The sequence below is a fragment of the Leiobunum rupestre genome, chromosome 4 (assembly GCF_980474605.1).
Source record: "Leiobunum rupestre chromosome 4, qqLeiRupe1.1.hap1, whole genome shotgun sequence".
In the NCBI taxonomy this organism is placed as follows: domain Eukaryota; kingdom Metazoa; phylum Arthropoda; class Arachnida; order Opiliones; family Sclerosomatidae; genus Leiobunum; species Leiobunum rupestre.
The window spans coordinates 40,508,446-40,528,107 of NC_143387.1; the positions used below are offsets into that span (position 1 = coordinate 40,508,446).

The following is a 19,662-nucleotide window of genomic DNA, read 5'->3' on the forward strand; positions in this document are numbered from 1 at the left end:
TGGATTTTCTTTTTAACTTATTTCCAAAACCGGGTAACTCGAAAAATTCGGTTTGTCTAAAAATTGATTTAAATTAACGTGTTCGCGATTCACTACTTTATTTGAATGACCTTGGAAATGGATCACGGTTTTTAATACGTAATGCGTCTGCGCGGTTTTTCTCCAAACAATATTATTTAGTTTTGGTTTTCGAGTGTCACTTTGATGTCTCTTCACGAGTTCGGATGTCGGCCGGCGTTAGTACTCAAGTCTTAACTTCCTAACCAATATACGGACAGACGGTACATTAATAATTTAAAAAATGTATATTGTATTGTTATTTACTATTAATTGGGCTAGTATACTAGTCTTTTATATCAGACTAGTCACTATAATGTTACTTAAGTTGTGGAAACTGTGTTTCATTTAAATTAAATGAATATTTTTCAGCATTGAAAGTTAGTTTATACTCATTTTAAATTTAATTTCCAAATTACTCCAATAATTCCAGTTCCTAATCAAGTTAAAAGTATTACTCGAGGTTTTTTCTGAATTACTTGACTCGAATAAGAGAACATTTTACCATAATCAAGTACTCTACTACTCGACTTCGACTTCAATATTATTCGATTCGAATACTCCATAAAAAAATCGCCTAAAACTACTACTCGCACAGCCCTACGGTGTAGCCTTTTAACTTCGATACTTTATAGCTCATTCGTCACGAAATACGTAGAATTTCAGTTCAGTTTATGCTTAAAAACAGGGTGGATCGTCGATTCCAGGCCTTTACGTAGTGAAACGTCATCGATACGTCACCCGTTACGCAGCAGCAACATCAAAACCAGAAGGCCAATGTTACTTTATAGAAAGGCCTATTTGGCTCACCATGGCGCTTTAGTATTTCCGAGAACCAATTTACTCTAGAAAGAAGTTGGGAGTACAGTTTATAGCTCCGGTGTTAAGCTGTTATACCGACGCCTCGCCCCATTTCAGGCTCCATCTTCATTTTAGGTCAAGAGCGCCATCTCTTGAAAGGCATACAAACTATTATTATATTATATTGATTTAATTTATACAGGAGACCACTAAAAAACGAAAAATGATAAATAACTGAAAAACGTTTTTTTTATTTAAATTTTCTATGGAACATTCCTCGTGCAGGGGGACATTTACTAACAAGGAGAGTACCCGAGGTGTTTATTGCCGATTTAGTTCAAAGTCGGCCGTAATGTGGACCTATATGAAATATGAAATTTCCCAAAAGGAGACGTTGCACTACCCATTAGATTTGCCATGGCAACCGAAAATGTTTTTGACCACTCACAACCAAAATAAGATTTTTCCCTTATTTTACCCAAAATTTGTTACAAATTTACCCTAAAAATGTTTCAATTTACCCAAACTTGATGAAATTTACCTAAATGTGGTCCAAATTACACATTTCGTGATTTTCAAAATTTTTCAAAATTTTCGTAGCTAGGACCCTGTGAAACCGAGAAAATCCCATGCTTTTTTAAATGGAGATTTTATTGTTTTAAGTGATCAAAAACATTTTCGGTCGCTATAGCAAAACGAATGGGTAGTGCAACGTCTACCTTTGGGAAATTTCATATCTCATATAGGTCTACATTACGCCCGACTTTGAACAAAATCGGCAATAAACACCTCGGGTACTCTCCTTGTAAGTGTAAAATTGAAAGTTGTTACTCGCCATATTGTTAGTTCAAATTTGATTTGACCAATCAGAAGCCGATAAATTGAAGTTTAATGAATTCAGTGTTTAATAATAAAACAATCTGATTAGTTTTAATGGTACTAAATCAAATAAATACTAAATAGTTTACAACGGTTTAATTATGCCACCGTTGGCTACGATACATGCTTGGGCTCGTCTAACGACGGAGTTCAATTATTCTAAAACTTGTTGTCATGATAACCAATCTTACAGAAATCCGGTTCAATTCATTATCCTTAAATTTATCGGCTTCTGATTTGTGAAATTTGGTCAAATCAAAGTTATTTGAACTAATAATATGGCGAGCAAATAACTTTCTAATTGGAACTAAATCCGTAAACCAAAGTTTGGTTACCAAACGGTTCTCGTTTTTGAATGACCTTGAAGACATGGTTCAATGTCATTCGATTTTACACTAGTAATTGTCCCCCTGCACGAGGAATGTTCGATAGAAATTTGTAATAAAAAAACGCTTTTCGGTTATTTATAATTTTTCATTTTTTTTTAGTGGACAGGGTGTATACAGGGTGTTAACTAAATAACGATACAGAGCCAATTACTCAAAATGTGTTTTATGTAAGAATTTGAAATTTGCAGGTTACATAGAGGGTGCAGGGGGACAAATTACAATGAAAATTTCAATGACCTTGAACTAGGTCTTCAAGGTCATTCAAATTTTATCTCCAGAACCGTTAGGATTAGAAGAATGGTTCCAATTAGAAATGTGTTCTACGTTTAATTTTGTCTAAACAGCTTTGACCCGATCTAATTTGACCAGATCTAATGGATCAAAATTGTCGTGACACTCTAAACTGAGTGGGGGAGTTTGAAATTTGTAGCTTACGATGACCTTGAAACATTAGTTCAAGTCATTCAAAATTTATCTCGAGAACCATTAGGAATATTAGAATGGTTCCAATTAGAAAAATGCTCGCCTAGGTTCTTTAAGTCAAATAACCTTTTAACCGAGGTAAATAAACCAACAAAACTCCAAAATAAACGTTAATTAATTGATTTAAGACGTACCAACTATTTTTTAAGGTTTTTTTAGTTTAAATGTTTTAAACACAAAAGAAACTAAATAAGTAATTAAAATAAATAAGCAACTAATACACGAGCGCAAGCATGCGTAGTAGCCAATGGAGGTATTTTTGAACACTTCATAAAATAAGTCTAGAATTTGAGGGAGCTTGAAACATTACATTATCATTGTTATGTTCATTATTATTTGAATGTTTGTTATCTTCAGTTTTTTCATTATTTATTTAAATTATTTGTAAATAATTCGTACGTTTATTAGTTGCTTATTTATTTCAATTACTTATTTAGTTTCTTTTGTGTTTAAAACATTTAAACTAAAAAAACCTTAATAAAAATACTTGGCACGTCTTAAACTAATTAATTAACTTTAATTTTGGAGTTTTATTGGTTTATTTACCTCGGTTAAAAGGTTTTTGACTTAAAAAACCTTGGCGGGCATTTTTCTAATTGGAACCATTCTCCTAATCTTAATGGTTCTCGAGATAAATTTTGAATGACATTGAACTAATGTTTCAAGGTCATCGTAAGCTACAAATTTCAAACTCCCCCACTCAGTTTAGAGTGTCACGACAATTTTGATCCATTAGATCTGGTAGTTTTCGATTTATAAGCCCTTAAATGTCGTGTCTTTATTATAATACCACACACGACCTTATGGTTTTTGGTCTAACCTGTTTAGACTTAAAATTAAACGTAGAACACATTTCTAATTGGAACCATTCTTCTAATCCTAACGGTTCACGAGATAAAATTTGAATGACCTTGAAGACCTGGTTCAAGGTCATTGAAATTTTCATTGTAATTTGTCCCCTTGCACTCTCTATGTAACCTGCAAACTTCAAATTCTTACATAAAACACATTTTGGGTAATTGGCTCTGTAATTAACACCCTGTATATCAAATTGTAATCATAATTAATGAAAAGTACAAATTGTACATATTTTAGAATAAACATTATCGATACAGTATTTTCCAAAATTAGTTAGAAATTGGGAAGAATTTGGTATTTGCTAATATTGCCATTATAAATACTTTCGATTTTGGTCAATAGATGGCGGCATCTGTATCTTACAAAAACAAAACAAAAATTGGTAGAACTACATAGAAATGAAAACTGTGCCGGTTCCAAGTTCTCCCTTACGTCAATCGGTTCTTGGTATTTCCCTACGCCAAAAGAGGCACTTAAAAAAACTCGAAGAACTTCGGAATTATATACCTTAAAAGTCCTCAGAATTGTTTCAATTTCAGGTAGCTCTACCTCCAAAATTGAATCGATACCATGGTCCTTTAATTTTATGTGTCGTTGTCCGGTAACGTTTTGTACGTATAGTGTTATCATAAGTAACATAATAACGATAAATGTGACACTTCCTATTGTTTTAATGCCAATTTCCTGGCCGAACCTTTTTTTGACACTGACGTTCTCGGCAAGCTCCGACTTGGACTCGCACTCGAACTGAGTAGCGTGATATCATCCTTGGTACATTTCGCCTTACGCATATTTAGACACTAGGGGCCAATACCTCTGAAAATCAGTTCGGTGATAATTTTTCCTAATTGATATACTTATTATTACGTTACTTATCGAATAATTTTTGATATTAAATAGAACAAATATATGGCAATAATAATAATAATAATAATAATAATAATAATAATAATAATAATAATAATAATAATAAAAAAAATAATAATAATAATAATTATATTGAAAATGGAAATTGAAGATTTTTAAAAAAATTCAAAGAAACCTGTATATTTTCAAACTGTAAAAAAAGGAGTTCTATCTTGTACGAAAGATGTTTTTAAATAAACGCCTACGCCGCTGTACAAGGGCTTAAACTGAAAAAAATAATAATAATAATAATAATAATAATAATAATAATAAAAATAATAAAAATAATAATTCTGCTCATATTTCAAAAGAAAGATTTAGTCTACAGCCCAATCACGAGAGAATCTTGAGAAGCGCGACTCAAAAATCTAGCAATTAACTCTTCTTTTTTCTATAAGCACTTCTCCCTTCACCCCGAAGGCGGCCTTTAAAAGGCGGGTGTTCTTTCGGAGACGGGATCCTTTAAATCGATTACGTCGATGGGTGCCGGGTAAGACGCCGCCACCTCCCCAAAACCAATTTACAGACCAACGATAAGGGGCCTTTTTTTAACGGGGGATTTTCCCGCAGCCCCCAAAAGCGATTTAAGCTCGTAGACTATATCACGTCAAGGACTATTAAAGACCCAATTTTTATCTATCGTATTTAATCCTAGTCATTCGTATCAAAAACTTCCATTCTAATCCGTATCTTAGAAATCTTTGGAGCCTCTACGCGTCGTTAGGTACGCGTTTGGAAGTCTCTTAGACTACGGATTATATATTTTTGGGACAAGGTGGGGTCACACCCGGTTCCTCCGTGTTTGGTTAACTAAAAGTTAACCTAAAAAGTGAATTTTAGAAAATATCAGTACCGCTTGTTTGGTCTGAATTCTCAGGGAAACTTCGCCAACGCCTATTTGAAAGTAATCGCTTCCGCACGAAGCCTTTTTCCAAATTTAAAATAAAAGCGAAAGTAAAAAACCCTGCCTAATAAAGAGAACCAACGAGGGAAGAGAAAAGCTGCCCAAAAAAAACGGGAAATCGATCAGGGAGGCTTTTGAATAAATTAAATACCTATAGCGTAGTATTTAAGCGGTCCAAAGAAATCGCGCCGCTCTTAAAAGAAACTCGGAGAAAACGAACCGAAAGGAATATTTTAAACTAAATTCCTAAGAGAAAAATGCGTATCATTTGTAAGACGATTCTTAACCAAACGGATTAAATAACGGAACAGAAGCTTCAATAAAACCGTTTCCGTGATTCGTTGGGAAGTATTAATACACAGAACCTTTACGTACAAGCAATTCTTTATATGGTCCTTGCCATTTGGACTTAAAGAGGCGCTAGAAATAAGTGCTCCTTTTAAAATTTAAGTCGAAAAAACAAGAGTTGCCGCAAAAAAATTGGGTTAGTCCAATAGCAGATTTTTTGCGTCGACGCCGTATTGGCCTGTTTGAAAAATTAAAACAAAGGTTTCAGGCACCAGTTTTAACAGAAGCTAGGGCTGATTGGCGGTAGTTACCTTAAAGGGAATACAACCTCAGGTATTTGGTGTGGAACACCAATGTTTGCAGCTCTGGCCTTTGGCTTTATAATGTACAGGGAAATTTGATAAAATTGAAGGGGTCTTCCATAAAGATTGCTTTGCGTTTTAGCAGACGATATTTCAAATAAGTTCCAGCTCCATTTAAAAAGAGTATAATCCTAGCAGGAAAGCCATACTCACTCGTTGCGCGACAGTCTACAACCTAACAGGGCTCCAATATATACATTTCAAAATGATAGGCTAAAAACCAATAGTGCAAAAAATATATAGGAATTAGATATTTATTTTTCAAAATTTAAGGATAAAAACTTGGAAAATTTAAGGATAAAAACTTGGAAAATTTAAGGATAAAAACTTGGAAAATTAAAGGATAAAAACTTGGAAAATTAAAGGATAAAAACTTGGAAAATTAAAGGATAAAAATTTGGAAAATTAAAGGATAAAAACTTGGAAAATTAAAGGATAAAAACTTGGAAAATTAAAGGATAAAAACTTGGAAAATTAAAGGATAAAAACTTGGAAAATTAAAGGATAAAAACTTGGAAAATTAAAGGATAAAAACTTGGAAAATTAAAGGATAAAAACTTGGAAAATTAAAGGATAAAAACTTGGAAAATTAAAGGATAAAAACTTGGAAAATTAAAGGATAAAAACTTGGAAAATTAAAGGATAAAAACTTGGAAAATTAAAGGATAAAAATTTGGAAAATTAAAGGATAAAAACTTGGAAAATTAAAGGATAAAAACTTGGAAAATTAAAGGATAAAAACTTGGAAAATTAAACCCAATATGTTAAAAACATGGGAAATATAGGATACAAAATGGAATTATAGGATTTTATAAGACCATTTCCGAATTATAGGAAAATATAGGAAATATATGATAAATTTAATTAAAGGATTTTATAGGACCATATCAGAATTATAGGATCGCTGGGAGCCTTGGCGTAGTAGTAAACACCAAGGCCTTATCCTACTTCGAGGTGTATAGAAGTGTCTCCGCTCTCCGGTGATAAACGCCCAAAGCAGGATTTTCTACTACGTTGTAGACAGTTGCGCCACGAGTGAGTATTGACGAAAATATTGCGCCTATAAATTATTCTTGAGCAAATTTTGCGAATGTTAAAAGTCTTTTAAACTGGTACCGTAGAGCTGCACCCTACAAAAATACAGATCGCACTCATCTAGTTTCCCACCAAAATATGGGTCCCTGACTTCCTAGTAGTCAAGTTGCCACTGCTGAATGAATATTAATTCAGGGGATCGGGTTAAATGGCGTATGAGGGTGGTGGCAAGCCCTTCGTGCCCTTTACTATTAACCGTTAAGCTTAACAAGTTTTTATGGAAAGCGAGCCAATCCGGAGTGTGGCGTCTGTCATGAGCTTACTCAGGGACTAATTAGCGACAGAAACGTGTCAGTTCGCAAAAACGGTACAAAACCTTCCTAGGTTTATTCTATTCGTCTGTTTCTCTAGTGGAGAGGTTAAGCCAGCACCAGAAAACGTGTCGAAAAGTGTAGACGTGCTTTTGTGTTAACATTGTGTCAGTATTTGATATACATTACTTAAAGAAATAAGTAGATTTCAGGTTGAAAACCTCCCAAAAGCACTGCACTGAAATGGGCAAATTTACCATTTTATAACAAATGGTGCAATCGCAAAAACGCCAGCGGCGGCATCGCCTACACAAAACGTAAAACTAATACAAATAAAACACTAATAAAAAAGGTGTGTTTTCCGAGTTTTGACTGGGTAGACAAAACCAATTTGGAACTAAAATTTTGAAAAATTAAAATTTGATAAATATAGGCCATAAAAAAAGGCAACTTTTTGGTTGAAGTCCTTCACATTCGCTAAACTTCTTATGAAGTTTGAAACATTAATTCTATGTTTCATGAAGTCATGACTGCTGTTTTTTCCCCCTTGGACATGAAATTCACAGTATGATAATACAGAGTAACACAAGGCTTTACATTTATGTTACAAGCAGCGTGGATGTTATAAAACTAATGCACATCTGGATGGCATCTCAGAGCAACCTCTTTTGTGTTAAGTTTGAAAGTTCTCTCCTCACTGGTTTAAGTGGTTTTTCCAATGAGTTCTTCGTTTTCCCCTTTCCATAAAAACTTGTTGAGGTGAACGGTAATAGTGAGTGTAGGGAGCTGTTGGCTCACATGGCATAAAGGGCTCTATAAAACCGCGCTACCTTTCTGTATTACACCAAACATATCCCATGAAGTATCACCACCTGTTGTAACCACAGTGCAAAATATTTTAATTTTATCATCGGTCGAGAAGCTCCATCTTTAGTTAAAGTTTTGGAAATTTCTCAGTTTGGCGAAGAACATTACTCGTAACTCTAAAAAAAATCTACTAAAAAATATATTACAATCTCTTTTGATATGCGTAGCTTTGTACTTTTTCAACTGAAAAGAGGTTCATTATAGGTGCGATATCAATCCGTTTGAACTGTTGAAATCGACCTACAATTCCTAATAAAATATATCAAATGCCACCCGTCACCTAAAGAGCTCTAAAATGAAGTTAATAATGTAGGACACACACTCCCTTTAAAACCTGGTTTGTATGTTTAATACATCAGTTTACTTTATAGTGATGGATGATTCACTGAGCAACCACATTATTTAAGTTTGCTAGAGTAGCGTAGCCACAAAATGTGTCTATTTTCGCAGGATTTAAATAGCCACTACCTACTATGATAAAAAAAGTCACAAAAATAACTGCCTACCTTGGGTTGCCCCTTAGCGCTGCATGGTGTAAAGCATTAAACCCATTGTTATTGGTGAGAGTGATGTCAGCACTGTGGTCCAGAAGTAAGGTGAGCATGTCATCTCTTTTCTTTGATATTGCATCGTGAAGAGGAGTATCTCCTTCAGAATCCTTAAAATAAATTTTTTTTTAGCTCAGAAGTGTAATTTTTTTTATTTTTGATACCTCGTTGGAACAAAAAAATTTTAATTTACCATCTTTCGACATAAAACTTTTCTCAAACTATTAAATTTGGGGTGTTATAAAGGGCCATGCAGAGGCAGGGGAAAAATAACCAGGGCTGGGTGAAAAATGGCCCAGTAGCATGCTTTTTAGGGGCCAATCACCTTGCCCTTCATCAACAATCATCCTTGAAAATTCTAGGGTTGCCACAGTTTTTTCTCATACAAATTCCCTGACTTTTCCAGGTTTTCCCTATCTTCGGAGATATTCCCTGACATATTTTGTAGCAAAATGATGTAACTTGTTTACCCTAAATTTTAGTAAAGGTTTCCTATTTGCAACCGAAATTAAATTCCCTGATTTTTAGACCCATATGCAAATTCCCTGACTTTTCCAGGAATTCCAGGTACCGTGGCAACCCTGCAGTAAGAAGGGCCAGCATTGACATAATTTGCCCAGGGCCCAAAATGTCTATGCACGGCCCTGGTGTTACATAAAATATAGAAGATAAAACACGCCAGCCTGGAATTTATTTTGCATTGCAGTTGGGTAAAATAAACCTTCAAATATAATAAAGCAATCAACCATTTCAATTCTGAGAAAAAATTATGTGGTGGGCAATAGTATTAAATGCCCAATCAAAATTTCAGAGTGCCACCGTTACACTGTCCCTCACAGTTACTATGCCTTCTTTTTTATCTCTAAACATCTCTTTGAAAGTTATTGCAAAGGTATATTTACAAAGATAATAAACCTATCCACTGTTTAAATTTAAAAAAGTTCATAACATCATTGTCTTAAATAAAAGCTTCATATAAGCTTCGTAAGCGGAGTGTTTAGCACTTTCGCCTCGCAGCAAGAGAAGCCGGTTTTGATCCCAGCTTGTGGCACTGAGTGAAAACTCAGTAGTTTGCAAGTTCTCTCCCCACTGGTTTAAGGCAGTTTCCCCTTCTACAAAAACTTGTTTAAGTTAACGGTAATAGTTAGTGTAGGGAGCTGTTGGCTCGCGTGGCATGAAGGGCTCGCCACCACCCTCCTACGCATTGTAACCCGGCCACCTGAATTAATGGCTTCAAAAGTCACTTGATGACTTAGGCCTAAGGTGTTGGCTTGGGTATTAGCCTAGCTGATTATTATCACTGCTGCCATTTTTTTCTGAGCATTCACAACCCAGTGGCAATGGAGACACTCCAAAGGTACATATATCAATTACTCATGAGATATATTACAAAATTGTAATTAATTGATAAAATTTTGCAATAACTTTAAAAATATTCAAATGAACCCTACATCTATCTACAACTTTCCTAATTCTGTTGAGGCACAATGGTTGGTTCTATTGTAGCTCGAGCTGATTTGTTTTTCGATCCCAGGTTTGGAATACACGGAACCATAGACATGTATGTAGGGATGCACCGATATGGGGCCAACTGATATTAACAAAGTCATCTATCATAGTAGTGTATATATTAAAATCATTGTAAAAGATGGTTCAGTGCACTGTCATACCATTTTATTCTAATTTTTCATTAAAAAAATTTGAAATAGCATATCAGAATATGTTTCTTTTCATTTTACTTGATACATATTATCTATCACAAATATCGTTGATTTTATTTGTTTAAACTCAAAACTATCTGTCTAAAAAATGGTCTAGCTACTGAAGTCTAACGTACGTGGCGCAGCCAATCACTCTTTGGGTCTTTTAAAAACGTTCTTTGGTGAAAAATTCTCAGACCTCTAATCCCCAAGAAAGGCAATGTTTTTGAATGGTGGCGCGCCAATAAAGTACGATTCCCAATGCTTGCCAGCCTTGCTAGAATATATCTATCGGCACCTGCATCCAGTGTTGATAGTGAAAGGCTGTTTAGTACAATCAGAAAGCTACTTACAAAATTAAGAAATAGACTATAAATGTAAGGCTGTGGCAATAAAATATTATCATAAGGTAGTTAATCGAGTATTTTATTATTTTTAAATGTTTTTCCTGCAAATATTTTTCGAATACTGGTATCGGGCAATATTGGCTTCGTTTAAGCAGATCAGGCTTTCTTGAGACGAATGGTCAGAGGCAGGCCAAGGAGTTTATTCCTGGGCCTTCTAAGAAAAGAGCGGGCCTACTTTTAGGTCACTGCCAGCTTAATAGACATCTGCATCTGATTGGTATCAGTGAGAGTCCTATGTGCAGGGCATACCTTGCAGAGGAGGAAACTTCCTCTCATGTCCTTTGTGTCTGTGATTCTTATGCGGCTCAAAGGTTTGAGTACCTTGGTATGCAAAGGCTGGAAACGAGTGATCTTTCCAACATCCCGGCAAAGCAAATCTTGCGCTTCGTTTCAGAGAATGGGCTTTTCCATGTTTAAAAGGGTGGGGCTGCACAATTGACCTCTGGTCGAAGTACTAGGTTGGGTCTAACCCAACCACCCAACTCTTACTAATAATAATAATAATAATAAGCCGATATTGGTCGATACCGATATTAGAAAAATAGGCCGATATATCAGTGCATCCCTACATGTATGCAATTATAAAACTTAAAACCCATGAACATATCAAGCAATTAAAGCTAAAGCCAATTACTAATTAATAAGCATGTGCGAATATTTATTTTGGGTTTTCGGGTCGAGTATCGGGTATTAAAAATTTTGCTTTTCGAGTATCGAGTCGAGTATCTAAATTTTATCGGGTTTTCGAGTATTTAGGCTTAGATTAAAAAAGGGGGTTTCGAGTACTTGAGTAACCTCGGGTACTTGAGTAACTTCGAGTACTCGAATAATTATGCTTAGCTAAAAATTATGGTTCAAGTATTCAGTTCTAAATTTTATTAGGAAAAAACAAAGTTAACTTTCAAAACTGGTGAATTAACACCGAGTCATATTTAAAGCTTTTAAATATACTACACTACTGAGCCTAACTTTCCAAACTAAAATTAAACCACCTACAAAAGGTTCGTGACTAGTGATTAACAAGCTACCAAAAAGTAATGGGAGGTGAGGGAACTTTAAGTTATGGTTAGGCTTTTAATTTCAGTTTCATTTTGTACCTTTACTTGCTTTTAAAACAATATCCAATCAGGAAGAACCTAAGAATTTATTCTGATTCTTCGACCAATTAGAGGGTTTAAGGCCAAGCCAAAACGATGTTTTTTTTTGGGAAAAAATCCATAAAACGTAACGGGTTTTTTTTTCGAATATCCCGCCGAAAACTCGCGGGTAGGGCCTTTGCAAAAATTGGCCTATCGGATACCCGAAAATCTAAGCCTATGCTTTGAGTTTAGACCCGAAACTTTTTCGGGTTTTTATAATAACGATTTTCAGGTATCGAGTACTCGATTAAAATCGGGTACTCGCACATGCTTATTAATTAACTTGTGGAACACTAATAAATTGCACAATTAACTAACCTGCAAACTTGGATGACAACCCATTTCCAGAAGTGTTCGAACTACACCAACATGGCCTTTATTAACAGCAATATGCAAAGGTGTTTGTCGTCTTTTGTTTCGAGCATTGAGATCAGCTCCTGCTCGAACTAAATGTTCCATAATGCCGGGTTCATCACCAAATGCAGCATGGTGAACTGATCTGTCTCCATCCTTGTCCTTAATGGCACAAAACATTTAGGTTAATAATTCTGTAATATATGCCATTGTGATAATTTATGTAACTTAAATGTGAATCTAAGCACAATTAAAACATCACCCCATAAGTAACACAATTAATCACTATGATCATTCATATCTCAAAACAATAATAGGCACAAAAATGAAAAAACTGAAAAAAAAATGGGGTTTTGGGTAAAAGCTTAATTTTGTAGTGAAATTGTAAATAATGCAAAAAAGGTTTAGGGGCAATCTAAACATAGAAACTCATTTAATATACAGGGTGTCTACTAAAAAATGAACCAGGCGAATATCTCAAAATCTGTTTTAGGTAGGAATTTGAAATTTCTAGGTGGCATAAGAGTGTGTTGGGGGAACACCTACTATGAAAATGTCCAATTTTACAAACTTTAAAGACTCCCACCATGATGAGTTTGTCTAGCAAATTTCAATAACGTAACAAGACTTGTTTTCAAGGTATTGGCGCTTTCTTGCAATTTTCCCTTTTACAACCTTTGTGATTTAAGTAAACATTTTCTTGACTTCCTATTGGTCAAATCCGATCGGGTCAAAGCTATTTAAACATAAAACGTGACATGGAATACCTTTCTAATTGGAACCAACTTTCTAACACTTACGGTTCTCGCGATAATTTTTGGATGACCTTGAAGACATGGTTCAGGGTCATCGAAATTTTCATAGTAGGTGTTCCCCCTACAAACTCTATGCGACCTGAAAATTTCAAATAAGTACCTCAAACAGATTGAGATATTCGCCCTGGTTCATTTTATAGTGGACACCCTGTATTATACATGCAAAATTTTATTCTGCCAATTAACCTTGTAATGGCCAATTGTTAAAGAATAGCTAGTTCTCTTGACCCAAATATTTTTTTCACATTCTTTTGACTACACAAAGCAAAATTTTAGCAATAGTGTTGAAACTCAGCCTAATTATTAAACTTACTTCAATTTCAACATCAGCATTGTGTCTCAGTAGAATTTTAATAACCTCAATGTGTCCATTCTGACTTGCGGCTTGCAAAGCAGTGTGACTGGCAAAAACACCATTCACGTTTGCATCTGGTCGTTTCAGAATTTCTTCACATCTTTGGGCATCACCACTAGCAGCTGATTTAACTAAATCTTCATTAACATCTCCAGAAACGGTTGTTTCAAATAGTTTCTTGAGTAAAGCACTCAGTCGTTCTGTTGTATTAAAAAATTAGTTTCCACAAATTTTAAACTTTTGAAGGGCAACATTGTCTGATTGAGCTTAAATTGATTTAAATCCATGATTTAATATCCACTTTAAAATATTTATTAAAAAAACATGAATTTAAATCAAATATCAAACTTTTATGCATTTATGGAAATGTAAAAAAATAAATTCCAGTAGCAATGCCAATTCAGAGATCGGTTTGCATATAATTTAAAATTTTGTAGGTTGGGGTGCCATTTTCCCCACCATTTAATACAGCAGTATGAGACCCAAGACTTTTTTTTATAATTTTTGTTCTTACTTTAAAATTTCAAATATAACTTGTAAGCTCTTTTCAAAAACAGACTTCTTTGAAACCTCAGACTTAAAAATTGGTGAAAATCTTACCACCACTCGAAGTTCCAGTAATAGAATCAGACACAACTTTTGTTACTGCAGCGGGATTATATGTCCAGGAGGTACCACAAACATCTACTTTAAGATCGTTATCATGATATACTTGTTGTACACGGCCAATTTTTCCTAAAGTCTATAGGAAAAAGTAAATACATAGTATTAATTATACATATCTAAATAAAGATACCATATGCAAGAACTCGTTTATGAGAAGAGGGCTTTAGAGTTATTTTATACAGCACATGCTTTAACTGTCCCCTACCCTTTCAAATGTTTAAAACTTCAAATCCATATTTTTACAAATGCAGAATAAAACGCTTTGTGTTCTACATTTTCAGAAGACTAATTCTTTTGTTAAGATTTCATATTTAGTTTTTAACAGTTTTCGGAGAACAAAACTATTTTTATGCCTTTGAATTTAACATTTTCACTTCAGATTCTTTTCTCATAAGCGGATCTTGGCAATATCAGATGTTTATAATTAAATGTATTTGGGGAAAAAGTTTCAATCAATATTGAACCCATACTATTTTGATGAAGCATTTCAGAATATTGCATGCCTGTTTTAATTCATTCCTCATAAAAGAAAAGTAGACATGCCCAACAACATTTGTCTAGTTTAAAGTTAAATTCATTGTAAGACAGTTGGCTTTTCTATTTCATAGTGAGGTAAACAGAATTTTTGGGGTGATTGGAATACTTTTTCTCCAAAGAGGTTTTTTATAAACTTCTAGTAATAAGAATATTGGATTACAGGAGTCATTGCTTCAGCCCATTCCCCGTGCCCCCTTTGCAGTATCTTAATTCTTTCCAAATCATTACAAATTTGGACCAAATCTCCAACTGCAAATGTTGTCGAAACCACTTCAACACCACCAGTAGCACCCACTGCCACCGCAGAAGTAGATGCACTGGTGGATGACGCACTGGATGAGCCTACTTTTGTGAGAACAGCTGGGTTAAATGTCCATCTAAAAATTATAAATATTTAATTATATGGAATTTTAGATACATTTGAAGGAAATCTTACCTGTTATTACTAGGATATAGCACAAATACATCGTGGTCTTCATCAATTGCAATAACAGTTCCTGTCGTCCCCAAACACTTAACCAAAAAACATCAAGTTATTCAGTTTTTCTCATATGTTGTATTTATTCTTCACATTACCTCAAACATTCCTTCAGTCCAACCACCATGACCATGCTGAAGTGACTGTACAATTTCTAAATCTAAATCAACATTAACTAAATCTCCAATCTGAAAGACAGGAGTGCTTAATTTTCCCTGTTCTCCCAGCAATGGTAAATGATCACGATACACAGTTCCACCTTTAGAGTCATTTACAACTTTCAAATCTGCCTATAAAAAAAAATTATTATAGCTTTTGAATCCGTTTATAAAGTATTTCTTAAGTTATATTTTAACTTTTAAATCTGGCAAACTCAAATGTCAGTGCAATGGCATATTGAAATTTGCGTGTCCATCATGTCTTTTTATTAAATCAATGCCTGATTTAACTTTGGGGGGGGGGGGAGAGTATGTATACACACTTCCATCATAAGATTCTTTTAACCAGCAGTGTCTCTTGGATGTGTAAATTGGAGGAGTGCGTGATAAACCAAGTAAAGTGATGGTAGAAAATATTACACTGTACAGACTAGCAGCCAACAGCAGCTTCTACTTTTTAAAGGCCTACAAAGACGATTTCATCCATACTGATTAGTTCATTCTCATTATACTTAAAAACCTTGCCATAAAAAGGATGTTACACATCTTTAACATAGGCCTGAAAGGTAATTTATCTTTTACTTTTATTTAATGACACTGCCCTTAGACTACTCAATGTGACTTGTGTGAAAAAGGAAAGCACAGCTAGCCTTTTTAAACACTTAAGCACTATTTCTTGATAAAATTGGCAGCCTTTTCCCCCAGAGCTTTTGGGTAGGGGAAGACCGCAGCTTCCCTTCCAAAGGCTGTAGCTGCCAAAGGTTTTTTTTCTGGTCACACTCTCCTTGTGCAGTTTGTTTGTTGATCATAAAGGTCTTGCTCAACATTTAACACTCAAATTAGATAAACTAAGCCATTATATCTTTTGATTTTCACGTCCAATTTTTAAAACTGAATAAAGATAAAATATCAAAATTAGAATGCCATAACACATAAGATATCCATCTGAAACATATAATGTAAACATCTTCCTTGTACATAAGTAAATTTTAAGGTAAGGTTTTGTTTTGACTTAAAGGGTTTGAGAGATCTGGGTGAAAATGGAGTACTTAGCTTCGCTTCTTTACTTTGACATTTTCCCCACCCAGTGTGGTCATTTTAGCTGCCAATATTCTAGTGCAATATTAACAGATTTCCTATTGATATTGCAAAGTCAAGTATACATTGCTGGTACCAGGAGACTACATATGTATAAATTTTGAATGACTAAAGATAGACTTGGTAGCCTTGATGATATTCAAAGAAACAGGTATGGTTTACAGACGAAATTTTTGCTTGCAACCAGTTAAGCTAGACTTGGCGCCTAGTAACACACAACGTCCAAACAAGATTAAAAAAAGGGCTTGACAAAGAACCTATATTTAGGAACTTATTTAAGTGTTTCGTTAATGTCACACTTATTTAGTTTCACTTTAAACCATAGGTAATGGGTGCATTCCTAATTAAATTTTAGTTTCACTGTAATTGCAACCGATTTTGATTCAAATTCTTCAATTTAAGTTATATAAGGATGTCTGTAAGAGTCTGTCTACATCAAAACGCCAATTGACTACTCCTATCACTTTATACTATTACCTATCATATTATTTTTATATATACTGTAAATATGTAAAGGCATTGGCTCCTCCCTAATTTAAAAAGGAATATGTTAATTAATTAATAAATTAATAGAGAAAAGTATAGAGATTGGAGAATGGGACACCCAGTATTTTTTAACTTTAAAAAGTAATTTTCTAAAAATTTGATTTCATTAACAATCATAAGTAATTCAAGAAAAAGTTGTTGGGCTAAACTCCCTTAGCGTAACAATTTGTAATTCACTTCACCACACAAAACTAAAATGGCTCATGAACAAATTACAAAAATTAAAGAGTTATATACAGGCCGATACTGATATATCATTACATCCCTATGTATGTTAGTTCAATTACGGGACACTCTTACATCAATTTATAACTCCGAAAGGGAGACCCAAGGAAAAAAAATTGTTGCAGTACCCATAGAACTTTGCATTTTTTTTACTCCCTGTACTAACATTGATATAATTAGTAAACCAAATATGTCCAAAAATACATGATCCAAAATATTCAGCAACATAATCTCAGTCAGAGGTTACTTATTCATATTCTTCCCTTAATTAAGGTTTGTCATCTACCTAAATTAGCGCCCTCATTTCCACCGAAACATGCCACCTGGCACACAATTTCCTCCCTCACTAGATGACAAAGTATTCAACCTATAACGCACTAGAATATTTCCATTCCTCATAGCCACCGGGCTTGAAATTACAGAGCTTTTACCACCCACCCCTATGGCTCAGAGCAAGTGCCATCCAAAGAAAATGCTATGGCTGATAATTTTGGTTAATGTAGTTCTGTTATGTTGCTACACAACTCTATTGGGGCCATGAAATAGGCATCTGTATAGTATTTTTTCACTTGCATCTTAGTCATAAAGGAGAAACAAAATTTTCCTACCATGCCTTCAAATCCAACACGGTAAAGATTTTTAGCTCCATTATCCCAAATAACATAAGCAGCACTTCTAGGGCTTGCTGCACTCCAATCTTGAATTTCAGTAACTTTTCCCCTACGCCCATTTCCTCCATCTTGATCCTCCCATTGCCAATCAACACCACGAACTACTCTTGCACCAGGGAATATTCCTCGAATAGCAATTTTTTTACTTTTTCTACGAGTTTCAAGAAGAACCCTATTGGAATAAAATACAACCCATAACATGAGATTTGACAATATGAGATAATAAAAGACCTTTTTAAAACACACTTTTCACTCTGGGGTCCATTAGTGCTTGATGGAAATGTGATTCGAAAAAATCTATGTCGCAAGTTATGCTTATCACTGTGGTAGCAAATGGAACATAAATCATAATTAGGGCATTCGGCACATTTCCACCTAATGCCAAATATGGGCTGTTGGTTGCACGTATCGCATACTGTTCCATCATGCTTTACACCTAAAGAATTAAAGTTACAATAAGTATACAACAACAATGACAATATTACAATCATAATGCCAATACCAGTAGGAGCACTGTCAATGATCCTCAAATCATATGCACCAGAACATCTGTAATTGGCTGCGGTACCATTGTCCCATACAACTACCACTTCTTCAGGAGATTCGAAATTACGTACTGTTCCAATATGCCCTTCTCCACCATCCTGCTTTCCCCATTTCCAATCTGGGCCTCGCATTACACGACCTCCAACCCCTTCCATTACATTCATTCTTCCTGTATTTCTACAGCCGTTAGTAACCGTGTTTTCCAGTGCTGACATTTTGAACAAAGATTAATTAAACTTGGGTAAAATTTTTAGAAAAAAAAGATTTAACTTTAAAAAACCGCATAACTTATCAAAATAATTTAGCAGTCTTTATTCTACTACCAGCCTTAAGCCTAATATCCGAAGTTGAATTGAAATCATGCTAAAAATAGTGGAAGCTAAATTTTCGGCAGAAGAATTCCATTGCAGTAGGTATGGGAGGAACCATTGAGTTGGGAATAAATAGAGGTACAACTAAATTTGACTGGCGCGGGACCAATTTCGTTCCATAAGGAGACTATATCAACTTTATCGTTCTACCGTGGCGGCATCTGTCTCTAGTGGTGGAAACTATATTGCAATTGAATTTTTTCGCAAATCTGATGCGAAATTGAAATGTATGATTTCTCGTAACAAAAAACCTTTGAAGTTAAACAACTTCAATTTTATTTTGTCAACACGATCCTTTTTAACTCAAGTTACGGTGAGTTAGCTAATAATTATATATTTTTAGCCATATAACTTTACAAAATATAGATGGCGCTACCACCTAATTATAAAGATGAATTTCGTACAGTCTTATCAGAACAGGTTCCGCGTAACCATGGCAACCGAAATCGTAATTGTAATTCTAGCAGTATTATTCCCAATTCAATGGGAGGAACACAATGGACGGAATTCTCAAGAGATTTTTAAATTTTATTTATCTTTAAAAATTGGTCATCTAGCCCCCTAAAAAAAGAACTCCCATTCAATTCCAATTTCCAAGAGTCCTAAATGGCCTTAACAAAACGTTCCCTTTTGAACCACCTATACTCGAAATCAATATTACTTGAGTACACAAACAAAGGCAGCGAACTCTGTGGTTTCTGCTTTTGGTAGTGGTTTCTGCTTTTGGTAGTGTACTCTGTTAACATTGATATGGAGTATATGACAAAAGACTGGCCCGGGACGGGGAAGTCCGGCGTGCAAGGAAAGCATAAAAAAAAAACCACCTGTTCGCCTCAGTGATAACTTATCCAACCAACACAATAAACATAAGCTTAGTTTCTAGGAATTCTACAAAAGGGGGCATAAAG

At 34.7% G+C, this 19,662-nt stretch overlaps 1 protein-coding gene across 3 annotated transcripts in view; it reads right to left on the reverse strand.

Annotated features, from left to right (window-relative positions):
* Positions 1 to 18,803, reverse strand: part of mib1 (E3 ubiquitin-protein ligase mind bomb 1) — a 69,442-nt gene extending 50,639 nt beyond the window's left edge. For all 3 annotated transcript variants that reach the window (XM_090171438.1, XM_090171436.1, XM_090171435.1), the window contains exons 1-10: positions 18,340 to 18,803; positions 18,084 to 18,273; positions 17,775 to 18,009; positions 15,238 to 15,429; positions 15,098 to 15,174; positions 14,822 to 15,038; positions 14,059 to 14,200; positions 13,417 to 13,658; positions 12,253 to 12,450; positions 8,647 to 8,798 (exon numbers count right to left, since the gene is read on the reverse strand). In XM_090171438.1, coding sequence (XP_090027564.1) covers positions 8,647 to 8,798; positions 12,253 to 12,450; positions 13,417 to 13,658; positions 14,059 to 14,200; positions 14,822 to 15,038; positions 15,098 to 15,174; positions 15,238 to 15,429; positions 17,775 to 18,009; positions 18,084 to 18,273; positions 18,340 to 18,598 — 1,904 coding nt within the window. In that variant the 5' untranslated portion in view covers positions 18,599 to 18,803. The remainder of the gene's footprint in view (positions 1 to 8,646; positions 8,799 to 12,252; positions 12,451 to 13,416; positions 13,659 to 14,058; positions 14,201 to 14,821; positions 15,039 to 15,097; positions 15,175 to 15,237; positions 15,430 to 17,774; positions 18,010 to 18,083; positions 18,274 to 18,339) is intronic.
* Positions 18,804 to 19,662: the final 859 nt, after the last annotated feature.